At 44.7% G+C, this 13,906-nt stretch overlaps 1 protein-coding gene across 1 annotated transcript in view; it reads left to right on the top strand.

Moving 5' to 3' along the window:
- The window catches only part of LOC309566551 (lysosomal alpha-glucosidase-like), a 133,583-nt gene that overhangs the window by 58,815 nt on the left and 60,862 nt on the right, over window positions 1–13,906 (top strand). The window contains exons 7-8 of the mRNA XM_082271732.1: window positions 2,863–2,994; window positions 3,083–3,193. Of these exons, the coding sequence (XP_082127858.1) occupies window positions 2,863–2,994; window positions 3,083–3,193 (243 nt within the window). The remainder of the gene's footprint in view (window positions 1–2,862; window positions 2,995–3,082; window positions 3,194–13,906) is intronic.

Here is a 13,906-nt window from a genome sequence, read left to right as displayed (position 1 = left end):
AGCGGCTCCCGAGCCGCATCGGTCGTTACCGATGGAAAGCCGACCGTTGGCACTAGACCACGGTACCGGAATGGTGCCTCTAGCTAGAGGCATCATCCCGGTACACTACCGCAAAGTCTGCCGACGTAAATATACGTTAGTATGCGGTAAGTGGTTAAAGAATCAGGTAAAGCGGAGCTCCAGCCCACCCCCTCCCAATACTGTAGCTGCTGACTTTAATATTAGGACACTTACCTGTCCAGGGGTCCCGTGATGTTGGCACCTTAGCTGAATTTTCAATTGGCTCTCGGGTGCTGCAGCCACCATTCCTTTTAAGGAAACCAGCAGTGAAGCCTTGCTTGGAAAATTGTGGTGGAACTGTGCTCCCCGGTCACTCTGTGGGGGCTATTTGGCAGAAGGAAGCGGGATTTAAAGCTCTGAGTGCATTTTTTGAAATGACACAGATACAGACATGCCCGGCGCCAAGGAGGAATGAACTAAGTAGAGGGCATACATGACTGGTTGGAAGGAGAACCAAGCTGCAGGGGTTAACTAGGAAAAAGTAGGTGGTCAGTGCGTGACCTTTACCTTATTTGTCAGACAGAGGGGATGATGGGGTGGAGCTGTAGAAGTATAGCTGCTGGGTAGGAGTAGTTTGGGTCACTCTCTGAAGAGAAATTGTGGAAGAATGTCCCTCCCTCCCGCCCTTTCTACTGAGGAATTCTGATTGTTTCTGTATTTAAAGCGGAGTTCCACCCAAAAGTGGAACTTCCGCTTTAGGTATTCTAACCCCCTGACATGCCACATTTGGCATGTCATTTTTTGGGGGGGGGGGGTGGGTACCTAGTTTTGACAGGTACCCGCTCCCACTTCCGCTCGGAGCTCCGCGGCGCCCTGAGCGGAAGTTCTCCTCTCCCCCTCCCTCCCTGCAATCTTCTGGGACACGTCAGAGGTCCCAGAAGACTGCCGGCCAATCAAGACGTGCAGCACAACTCGCGCATGCGCAGTGTGTACCCGGCTGTGAAGCTGCAAACTGTCACAGCCGGGTGCCCACAGCAGTGATGCCGGCGCCGAGGGAGAGGATTGAGGCTTCGGGCGGCCGCATCGATGAACCGTTGGACAGGTGAGTGAAATGGCTGGAACTCCGCTTTAAGTTTCTTCTCTGCTTTATGTGTGGTGGCAGTTTGGGGTGTTTGACAGGGGTTTAAAAGCTGGTCATCTGTGAAAAAATGGTGGGGACCCATCCGAGGTATGGTGTTCTCTAATTGGTACAGGTGGGTGTCTGATGTCAGCTGTGTTAGTCCCAGAGGAGGTGCTTAGCGGCTGGGGGCGTAACTAGGCCAAATGGTGACACAGACACAAAGTTGGTGGCAATATGGTACTGTCAAGGACCTGCAACCAAGTTTCAACTGGATTATGTTGTGTTTGTGTTATAAAAATTTGTTGTTTAACAACTGCGTGACTGTACCAGACAATTGCGCGGTCGTGCGACGCTGTACCCAGACGAAATTGACATCCTTTTTTTCCCCCAGAAACAGAGCTTTCTTTTGGTGGTATTTGATCACCTCTGCAATTTTTATTTTTTACGCTATAAACAAAAAAAAAAACAACAATTTTGAAAAAATAACAATATTTTTCACATTCTTTTTTATATGAAATTCTCCCCCAAAAAAATGTAAAAATCTAAATTTTTTAACATTTTAGGCCAATTTGTTTTCTGCTACAAATTTTTGGTAAAAAAAAAAAATTGCAATAAGCGTATTTTGATTGGTTTGCGCAAAAGTTATTGCGTTTACTAACTACGGGAAAGAAAGTAATTTTTATTGTTTTTTATTTTTACTAGTAATGGCGGTGATCGGCGATTTTTTGCGGGACGGACTGCGACATTGCGGCGGACAGATCGGACCCCTAACTGACATTTTTGACACTTTTGGGGGTACCAGTGACATTACTACAGTAATCAGTGCTAAATATATGCACTGTTACTGGCAGGGAAGGGATTAACACTGTGGGTGATCATGGGGTTAATTGTGACCCTAGGGGAGTGATTCTAACTGTGGGGGGGGGGGGTGTGGCTTCTGAGATGACCATAGAGACCTGTGTTCCTATATAGAAGGATCACAGGGGCTCTGTGATCATTCCAGGGAGAAGAACGGTCAACTGTGTTTACAACAGCCGACCGTTCTTCTCTCTCAGCAGGGAGAGATCACGGGTGTCAGACGGCAATCAGAGCCACCTGACACACGCATCGGCTTCCCTGCTGAGGATCGGGGGTGGGAACGCGCCATCCGCGGCGCATGCTTGCCCCTAGCTCCACCCAGGCGAGTGACGTAGATCTACGTCGTTTTGCCTGTACGAGCCACCCTGCCGCAGTAAATATACAGGAGGCGGTCGGCAACAGGTTAATTGAACAAACTGAAGTTAGAAGTTGATTGGCTACCATGCACAGCTGCACCAGATTTTGCACTCTCCAGTTTTAGTAAATCAAACTCTGTGTTTCAATAACACTAATTGTGAATAACTAATGTACTTGAGTTGTCTGTAATATTTAGGCCCTGTTGCCACTTTGTTGGAACTGAGGAGATAGCTTTCTATCGCTAACCACCAAGTGTTGTTTGTTGCTTGTCCTTCAATATATTGTGCCACATTCCTTGGTGTCTGTGTGTCTTTACTTCACCTTGGGTACCAAATATCTGGCCCCACCCACAGATATGATCTGAATTAAAGATAATGACAGTAGGACTGTCTAGCATAATTTTTGATTTATTTATTTGCCTTTGGCACATCATAGATTTGTTCTTGTCTGGAGTTCCTGTTTTAAAGTCAGAATATAAATCATTTCATGGGTTACATTATTTTTCATCATGATATAACACTTTGCAGGACGTGCAGTGGAATGACATTGACTACATGGATGCATACCGAGACTTCACATATGACCCTGAACGTTTTGGGGATTTTCCAGAGATGGTGAAAGATCTGCATGACATGGGCATGAGATATGTGTTAATAATGGTAAAAACAGAAGCATATATATAGTACTAGGCTGATATAACATCTATAAAATATTTGACTGCATCTGTTTTTTAACCTTTTTCTTCAGGAACCGGCCATTGGCAACAGTAGCCCTCCTGGAAGCTATCCGCCTTATGAAGAGGGATTACAGAAAGGCATTTATGTTACCAATGAAACTGGACAGCCTCTGGTAGGCAAGGTAAAGTAACTTCTACATTTCACCTCTTGCTCTGCTTGCACAATATGTTGATTTTAAATGTGTAAAAACATTGTTATTTAACCGCTTGCCGACCGCCGCAAGTACATATACTGCGGCGGTCAGCCCCTCACAGGCAAAGTGACGTACCGGTACGTCACTACCCTGTGAGGCTCTGGGGAGTAAGCGCTCCCGCGTGGTCACGGACCCCCCCCCCCGCGTGTGCCTGGCGGACCCGATGTCCGCCGGGCACTCGGCAATCATCAGGGGAGAGGGAGAAAGTCAGACGGCTAGTGTAAACAAGCCGCCTGTCATTCTCCCCTGTGTAGAAACAGTGATCATACGGTTCTACTATGTAGGACCGTTGATCACTGTTCCTACACATCAAGCCACAGCCAATCACAGTAAGAATCACACCCCTAGGGACACACATAACCCCTCCCTCTGAAAAAAGTTAACCCCTTCACTACCAGTGTCATTTTTACAGTAACAGTGCATATGTATAGCACTCATTACTGCAGTAATGTCACTGGTAACTCCAAAAGTGTCAAAAATGTCAGTCAAGGGTCCGATCTGTCCGCCGCAATGTCGCAGTCCCACAAAAAAAAAAAATCGCAGATCGCCGCCATTACGCGTTAAAAAAAAAAAAACAACAAAAATGACAAAAATCTTTCCCTTTGTTAGTAAACGCAATAACTTTTGCGCAAACCAATCAAAATACGCTTTTTGCGATTTTTTTTTTTTTTTTACCAAAAATATGTAGCATAAAACAAATTGGCCTAAAATGTTAAAAAAAATTGATTTTTACATTTTTTTGGGGGAATTTCATATAAAAAAAAATGTGAAAAATATTGTTATTTTTGCAAAATTGACGCTCTTTTTTTTGTTTATAGCGCGTGATCAAAAAAAAAAAAAAAAAAAATCGCACAGGTGATCAAATACCACCAAAAGAAAGCTCTGTTTGTGGGAAAAAAAGGACGTCAAATTAGTTTAGGTACAGCGTTGCACGACCGTGCAATTGTCCGTTAAAGTCACACAGTGCCGAATCGCAAAATAGGCCCTGGTCAGGAAGGGGGTAAAATCTTCCGGGGCTTAAGTGGTTAAAGTGTTACCAAACCCAGGAGCCGGCATCCAATATATCTGTTCTCCCGCAGTACACAGAACATGGAAATGCAATTATTTTAGTAAATTTAAACTGCTAAATCTTTCCTTTATTCATCAGCAGTTAGAGCAGTTTTGTGACTTCCAGAAGTGTCTGCTTAAGGCCCCTTTCACACATGCTGTCCATTTGTCCGTTTTTCATCCATCCGTTGACGGATGAAAAACGGACATCAATGCATCTCTATGTAAAAACGGATGACAACGGATGAAAGATGGATAACAACTGACGAAAAACGGATAACAACTGACGAAAAATGGATGACAACTGACGTAGTGTGAAAGGGGCCTAAAGCTTGTAGAAGGAGTTTTCATCCTCCCACAATTGTCCTATGACAATGCAGGACCCCGACCCTCTGTCTGGACAGTGCTGATTGGCCCTGTGCTAATCACATGCACTCTGCCAAGAAAAAAAACCTCTCTAGCAATACACACCAAACTGAGCATGTGCAGCCTTTCCCCCTGGCTCTGTAAGTATCAGGAGATGGATTGGGGACAGTGGAAGAAGTGGGGGATCAGAGAAGACATGATCGAACAGTCTTTTTACACAGTTCAGAGGATTAACCCCTTAGGTTCCACATCAGGCATGCTCTATTGCATATACAGACTGATTGTACTGTTGTGGGTTTAGTAACACTTTAAAGTAAAACTATAGGCAAAAGGTTTTTGTTTGTTTTTTTCTTTTTTCATTTTGGATCATTTTGGATAAAGTAAGGGGGTGGGGGTTATAACCCCTGTTGGTTTATTTTTTGCGATCTGTGTCCAATTGGGGAGATTTCCCTTCACTTCCTGCCCCACAGCCAAAACAGGAAGTCAGAAGAAACCCCTGTAAATGAAAGAATTGCCTTGGGGACCCGCAGCTCACCAGAACTAGTGTTTCTATTGAAAGATTTCCCCTCTATTACTGTTCTAGGGATAACCCAAAATGTAGAACTTTCCTTTACTTTACATTTCAATTATAATTGTCAATATGACAAATAGAGAGGGTGAATCTTCCCAATGGGGACACAACAGCAATAAAATCTCACAGGTGTTCTAATCCTCTCTGTCCAAAACAAAAGAAAAAAAATTGTCTTTAGTTGGACTTGAACTATTCTGTTTGTTGCACAGCATACCCACTAAGGTAGGTTTACCAAAACTGATATTTCCACTTTGATTGAAGTCAGCGGACAGAATCACCTTCAGATTCAGCCACCAACCTCCTAAAGGTAATTATGAGGTTGTCATTTTCTCCATGAAATAAAATGCATCCAAAGCCAATTTTTTCCCATTTGTTTAATTTTAGATAAAGTAGGGAAGTAGGGATAGACCGATTATTGGCAAGGCCGATATATCGGTGGCCGATAATGCACTCTCCCCGATATAATCGGTATCAGACCCGGAACTTGCCGATATTACCAATATTTTTGTGATGTCATTCTGCCTTCTTAGGCCGCCTCCCTCGCCTCGGACAGCCTCGTCTGGAGTCGGGACTAGTCTCGTGGGAGTGTATCACAGCCATACACCCACCCACAGCAGCCCAGTGCAGCCAGCCACCCACATCCACAGGCCCTGTACCAGCCAGCCAGTCAGCCACAGGCACTGTACCAGTGAGCCAGCCAGCCACCCACAGGCCCTGTACCAGCCAGCCACAGACACTGTACCAGCCAGCTACCCACAGGCCCTGTACCAGCCAGCCACCCACAGCCCCTGTGCCAGCCACCCACCACAGGGTGCCAGACAGCCAGCCACCCACAAACAGGGTGCCAGACATCCAGCCACCCACAAACAGGGTGCCAGACAACCATCCAGCCACAGGCACTGTACCAGCCAGCCACCCACAGCCCCTGTGCCAGCCAGCCACCTACCACAGGGTGCCAGCCAGCCACCCACAGCCCCTGTACCAGCCACCCACCCACCACAGGGTGCCAGCCAGCCACCCACCACAGGGTGCCAGCCAGCCAGCCACCCACCACAGGGTGCCAGCCAGCCATCCACCAAAGGGTGCCAGCCAGCCATCCACCAAAGGGTGCCAGCCAGCCAGCCATCCGCCCACCACAGGGTGCCAGCCAGCCGCCCACAGGCCCTGTACCAGCCAGCCGCCCCCAGGCCCTGTACCAGCCAGAGAGTCAGCCACCCACAAACAGGGTGCCAGACAGCCAGCCACCCACAAACAGGGTGCCAGACAGCCAGTCACCCACAGGCCCTGTACCAGCCAGCCACATGCACTGTACCAGCCAGCTGCCCACAGTTCCTGTGCCAGCCAGCCACCCACAGCCCCTGTGCCAGCCACCCATCCACCACAGGGTGCCAGCCAGCCATCCACCACAATGTGCCAGACAGCCAGCCACCCACCACAGGGTGCCAGCCAGCCACCCACCACAGCATGCCATCCAGCCACCCACCACAGGGTGCCAGCCAGCCACCCACCACAGGGTGCCAGCCAGCCAGCCATTAAGCATTAAACAAAAATTAACATGTTCAGTACCAGATTTGTGCCAAAAATTGTCTTTATTTTCCAAAACTTTAAATGTACAAAATATTGGCCCATATCGGCCGATTCGCTGTGGCCAAAATATCGGTATTGGTATTGGCCCTGAAAAACACATATCGGTCTATCCCTATATTTAGGAATTGGAGACTTTGTCTGACACTACAGCTTTACCCTCTCGATTTGTCCTGCTGACCATTTTCACTAAGACTTAAGCCCCGTACACACGTACCGATCGTCGGCCGACAGAACGTCCTACAAATGTTCGCGGCTGGTGTGTTTGTTGTTTGTCTGTTGAAAAGTGCTCAAAACTTGCCCAGGACATTTGTCTTCCGACAGAAAATGACGTCACTACGTTCCACGCACGTTCGCCGCTACAGAAGAGGAAGTGAGTGTTTGGCCGTGACCCTTCTGGGCATCTCGCGCTGATTTCGGTAGCATTTGTTTGGTTGACGACATTTCGCTATTTTCCGAAACATCGTTCGAGAATTTATTATGGCGACCGTGAATTCGTCCGTTGCTGTCGTTAGTGTTGGAGTTTTGGCTCTGAGACGACGTACGAGCAATAGGAAGAAGAAGCGGACCTCCTGGACGAAAAATTGGTTGCTTAACCGTGATCAATTTTCTCATATGTCCTTGCTGAGGGAGCTCCAGGAAAATAATCCTGATGACTTCAGGAATTATTTGAGGATGACGGATCCCATCTTTTACCGTCTTCTTGCCCTGGTGTCCCCCTATATTCTGAAGCAGGATACTTGTATGCGGCTTGCAATTACTCCTGAGCAAAGGTTAATTGCGACGTTGAGGTATCTTGCAACAGGGAAAAGCCTGCAGGATCTGAAGTTCACCACAGGCATCTCCCCCCAAGCACTTGGAGTCATCATCCCTGAGACCTGCTCTGCCATCATCAAGGTCTTGCAGAAGGACTATATCAAGGTATGTTTGATTTTTTACATTACATTACATGTATTACTAGTTTCACCCGAATTATGATGTTTTTGGATGTACAGCAATTGACACAGGCCATTATTTGTAAACTACCCTCTGTCCGCATGCACATAGTAGTAAAGATGTAGATTATCTTTAACCATTTGTAAAATTACCCACTAACCACCCCACCATTCTCTCCTATGTGTCCCTAAATGCATTGCCTGTTAACAGTATGTCGAATTTTTCTAATTTTATTGCTTTCCCTCAAACAATTATTCCTTGGCCAATGTTTTAGTACCTAGTTAATGATTTATCTAAAATACATCAGTCCATCCATTCCCACCTATGATTCTGTATGTTTATGTAATGATGTTAAAACCTTCACTGACCACAAGCCCTTATTGATGTATAAATGCCCAGTTTTACTTACCCATCCCCCACCCACATGCTAAATCTCAACGTCAGCATATACCAAAGCTCAAGTTCAGAGGTCTTCAAACTATGGCCCTCCAGTTGTTCACGAACTTCAATTTCCATCATGCCTAGTCATGTCTGTGAATGTCAGAGAATTACAAGGCCTCATGGCATGTGTAGTTCTGCAACAGCTGGAGGGCCGTAGTTTGTAAATCTCAGCTCTAGCTGGTGAGTATAATGGGCCATACACACTAGAAGATTGTCAGAACAATTTATCCTTCCGATTTACCAAAACCAAATAATATGAGGTCCAACAAACACTTTCAAATCCTATGCAATCTGGTAGGCCCTTGCACTACATAGAAAAGGTAAATCTGCACGAAAAAGTCTTCAGAGAATCTTCTAGTGTGTATGGCCCTTTACAATATAAGAACAATAGGAGGTTGAAAATAAATGTATGTAGATGTTACATCCCCATATCCAAACCTTTGCCTTCCTGTTGTTTATTTTTTTAGCAAGTTGCATAAGCATTTAACAGACAACTGTGTGTGTAATTAATAATGTGATGTGCTCAAGCACTAATTTTATTTTTTTTATTTTTTCCCCACAGTTTCCTTCAAACGCAGAGCAATGGCTGGAGATTTCTGATCAATTTCTGGAGAAGTGGAATTTTCCCAATTGTGGGGGTGCTATTGATGGGAAGCACGTCCGCATTGTCCCCCCTCCGAATTCCGGCACATTTTTTTATAATTATAAAGGTTTTTTTAGTATAGTCATGCTAGCCATAGTTAATGCAAACTATGAGTTTATTTTTTTGGATATTGGCAAAAATGGCCGCAATTCGGATGGGGGAGTTATTGATCAGACGGAGTTCGCTCGTCGTCTAAAGAACGGCACTCTGAACCTGCCATCCAGGGAGCAAACTGTTGAGGGTATGAGCTTTGTGTTTATCGCAGATGAGGCTTTTGCGCTTGGGGAGCATCTCATGAAGCCCTACCCTCAGAGGAACCTCACCCCAGACCAAAGGATTTACAACTACCGGTTGTCCAGAGCTCGCAGAGTTGTGGAGAATGCCTTCGGGATAATGGCCAACCGGTTCCGGATATTCCTGACGTCCATAAACCTGGCACTGTACAAAGTGGATAATGTGGTCTTGTGTTGCTGCATTTTGCACAACTTCCTACGCAGGAATGCACAAAATTATGTATTGCAGCAACTGGATACTGACCCTGCTATGCCAGGTACAAGTGGAGAGGCCCAACCTTCTAACCAAGTGGAGTCCATGACGTCAATAGAAGTTGGACGGTCAGCATTGGCATCACACAGGGCCCGTCAGATCCGCCAGGAATATCTGGACTATTTCGTGGGGAGAGGAGCTGTGTCCTGGCAGCAATCACTGTCACACACCCATTAATCTTGTTAAAGATTGGACACACAAGATAAATGTCAGAGATATATTATTTTTCAACACATTAAAAAAAATTGCAATGATTCAGTATTGTGGATTGTAATCATTTGGGCACATATGGCCAACACAATTATTTGGGTTAATCATGTGTTATATATGTGTGACTTTGGAAGGGTTAATACATTCATCAGTGTGTTTCTTTACTGTAGTCTCTCACCAGCTGATCCAAAGTGATGATGGCCATGTGTTATTTTTTAGCCAGTGGTGTAAATACAAGGGCCTTCTGCACCCCACAAAATTTACACAAACCCTGTCACATTGAGAACTAGGTCACACCCAAGGTTCATCTAATGTCACCTTACATTGGTGGTTCTTGTCCAGAAGTTGCCCATAGTATATATTTAATATAATACATTAGATTATTAACAACGTACCTACACCTGTTATGTTGTGTTCATTTATGACATCCTTCTCACTGCCCACCAATGTTAGGATATGTCAGTGTTATGTGAAACTTGATCATTGTTCATCACAAAGTGTTATATATATATAAGTAATGGAAAGTGAACTAGAGCAACGAACAAGCAATACATTATAGATTACACTGATCTCCCTACACTGATTTCTACTGCCAATATCAATGCCATATTGAATCCTAGGACTGCTAGTACCTTGAGTGTTGAGTCACACTTATGCAATGCGGGAAGTCTGCGACTTTGCATCCTTCCTGCATCGCATAAGGGTGACCCACCACTTACTTTTTCCACAGGATTGTATTACACAAGTCTGAAGAACTGTGCCATCCAATCCTGATACATCAGAAATAAAGGGTCATGTGCGACTTGTGTGCGTGTTCAGTGTGAATGTAGCCATACAAAGTGTATGTCTCAATTCGCACTACACTCGCACAAAAGTCGCACATGATGCATTTATTCAGCTGCATCAGGATAGGATTGCACAGTCGTTCACACTTGTATGATCCAATCCTGTATGAAATGTCAGATCGCACTGTGATATGCGTATAAACGGTTGGGATCTTTAACATTTCATTGACACCTCCAGCAACTCGCATATGGCAGTGTCCAAAATGCTGTCATTAACATGTAAATGTGGGAATAGGACAGCCATCATACATGTAATGCTTCTTTACACAGCTTTAGATCTCGACCCCCCAACGAAAGTCAAATAAAGAATGGAACACACATTGTTGAATGTACAAAATTTTTTTTTCAAAACATTCACAGGGTTAGGGTTAGGGTTAGGGTGTTTTCAAGTTTTTTTCCCAAACGTGGGTACACTCTTAACAACTGAGTGCCATCAAGATATCATAAAATATTACAAAACTTTTGTAAGAAAAGGAACCAATAAAAACATAAAAAATGTATTTAAAACTTTTTAAAATTTGGCAATCATGTCGACAAAATCTCGCATTTTTGATTGCAATGCCGTTGCTGTTTCCTTGATTTGCTCGAGGTCTGCGCAACATTGGAGTGCCTCACGTGTTAATTTTGCTAAAGTGCAAGTAGGTAAATCATGATCTGTAAAAAAAATATACAACTGAGTCAATGTGAATCACCTACATGAGGTCATAATAGAGAAACATTTGGTGTCCAGGTTATTTTTAATTACTCTCGAGTTAATACCTACCCTGTTCTTATGCTCTTTTGCCCTAGGCTCTTCTTCTTCCTCCTGTCCTCCTCTGATCCTGTTGCTGATGATTCTGCCGGTCTCCTGAGCTTACTATATATTCATTAGGGGTGTGAACGCATGATGACGTCATTGTGAGGGCATGGTCGTAATGTATATATATTAAGCTACAGAGAACAGAGACGGCCAAAATGCACGGCAACAGCATTGGAGGAGGACAGGAGGAAGAAGAAGAGCCTAGGGCAAAAGAGCAGACAACATAAGAGCAGAAGATTGGACAGCAGAAGAGTGGAGAGGAGAAGATCCAAAGAGCAGAGTGGAGAAGACCGGATGAAGATATTTAAGAACATTTCATAAACGTCTCCTGTCGTTATTCACATACACTTCCATTTATGTGGTTAATGTGTAGGGGTACTATGTACCCCATACCCATTCACACAGTGATTGGTGTCCGGGATCTGGGGGCCACCCTTTGTTGAAGGTTGCTTCCAAAGTCCTAGGAACCCCCTGGCCGCATGACCCCCCAAAACCACCAGACAGGGTTGTGGGGATGAGGCTCTTGTCCTCCTCTACATGGGAGTAAGGTGCTTTTGGGTGTGCGGTGCAGAGGCCCCCTGGCCCAAAGCAACAAAACCCCCCCATGTTGAGGGCATGTGTCCTGCTGTGGTCCAGGGGGTGTTTGTTCCGCTTGCTCGTTCTCTTTCCTGGCCTGACAAGCTGCATGCTTGTATAAGGGTCTGGTAGGGGTTTTGGTTGTAACCCACGCTGTTTTTTTGTTGTGGGCATACCCTCAAACTCAATACCACACACAAAAGGCCGGGTTGTGAACTTGGGGGGGACACCCACGGTGGGTTCTTCAATTTTTTGGTGTAGTTCCCCCTCAAAAATCTTCACAACGCAAGTGGCCCCGCAAGTCAGAGCATCCTGATCCGACTTACGGTGCGACTTCCATTCAAATAAAGAGGCTCCCATAGGGAACTAGTGTTGTAAATTGGAGGCTAAAAATAACACTGATAAAAATCATTCTGAAAAAACCTACGTGGGCACACAATTGGCTCTTGGACACTTGGTCCGGGATCCTCAAGATTTTGGGAAGTGGCTTCCACGCTGCTTGGCAAGTTGCCAGGAGATCTGGGTTCAGAGCTGGCTGGGGATGCCACATCCTGGCATGATGCAACATCTGCAATGTAAATTTGTAAGGGAATACAAGAATATAAGGTTAAACAATCATTGCAAATACACATATTTCTATGATCCCACTACACAAAAATCTGTGACTACCAACCTTCTTGTTGCTCTGGTGTCTGGTCACTTGTAGGCTCCACCAGAATCACCTCAGGCATAATGTCTTCATCTACATAATACAAAACATTGGCCATATCATAAAAGTCACAAGAGGTACATTTGTTAGGACATGGTGCCCTGCTTGATAGCTCTTTCAGTAACAAATATGAAGACATGTACATGGTTATCTACGAAAAATATGGTACATTAATGTTTGACAGTGCATAGGAACCAATTACCTTTAGTCGAATCTGTGCCACCATCTGGGCCCATGTCCTCATCTTCTTCCACAACTGCCGATGGAGCTGCCAAACTTCTCCTCCTCCTTTCCCATTGTTTGGCACGGAGTTTACGTTTTTCTCCTATTTAAAGGTTTGAATAATAATCTGTGATTAATAGGAATGTTTGCTGAGAAGATTCGTGCAGGAAAGAACGTTCGTTGCAACACAATACATATATTTTTAACTATGGCTTCCTGACTTTTAATGTCATATACTAAAACATCAACAATAGATCGATCTAATCACGACATGACAACTAAAATGAGTAATCTAACTTTTTACATAGACATTATAATCTAGACATGTTAATACAACATACACCAAATTATAAAAAACATATTGCATGTTTAAAAAAAAAAAATAATAAATAAAACTTACTTTTTTTCAAAATCCGATGGATTTGGCCCAGCTGATCCTGCTCACGGTGTTTCAGGTCAGACCACCGTTTACGAATCTGATCTTTCGATCGCTCCACACCGAATTTTTTTACCAAACAGGCCACCACCTTATCCATGATGCCATCTTTCCTGGCATTGGGCCGATCGTAATTTGCCAACTTGCCATCATAGTCCATTTTTTCTAAAATGGAGACCATCTCCACCATTTCTGGCTTTGTCATGGGTGTAGCCCTTGATTTTCTGGTGGCCCAATCACTTCGGCCCACACTAATTGAGCTCCCAGATTGTTGAGACATGGTTCGTAATTAAAAAACGATTGTTCCTCTGCTTCAGGTGTGAGTGTCGCATGTAGGCCTGATCTTCGGCACGTACACACCCCTGCACAAGCCCGCCACTGGAGGAGGAGTTGACGCCTGCGCTGTATTTAAAGGACGCAAGTTCGTTCGGCCGACGATTCGCTAGCGGACATATCGAGGGTTGGAGCACGATCGAGCGGCGAATCACGACTTTTCCCCACAAACAAAGGTACGACTCTTTTAATAGAAAGTGTGGGTTTTGGGCCCTATACAGCTTTTATTAGGAATATCTTTATTATGTGCCAAAATACATGCTATTTTAATATGTTTTGTGTTGTGTTGTGTCTTGCAGGCATATACTGTCCTGCAATATGGTGGACAATTACACCAGCCACAACTTTCTAATAAGTTTTATTGACGAGTACAGGCA

Source organism: Pelophylax lessonae (genome assembly GCF_965119305.1).
Source record: "Pelophylax lessonae genome assembly, chromosome: 11".
Classification (NCBI taxonomy): domain Eukaryota; kingdom Metazoa; phylum Chordata; class Amphibia; order Anura; family Ranidae; genus Pelophylax; species Pelophylax lessonae.
Note: the sequence above shows the minus strand (reverse complement) of the source record. Positions and strands in the feature narration are given on the sequence as shown.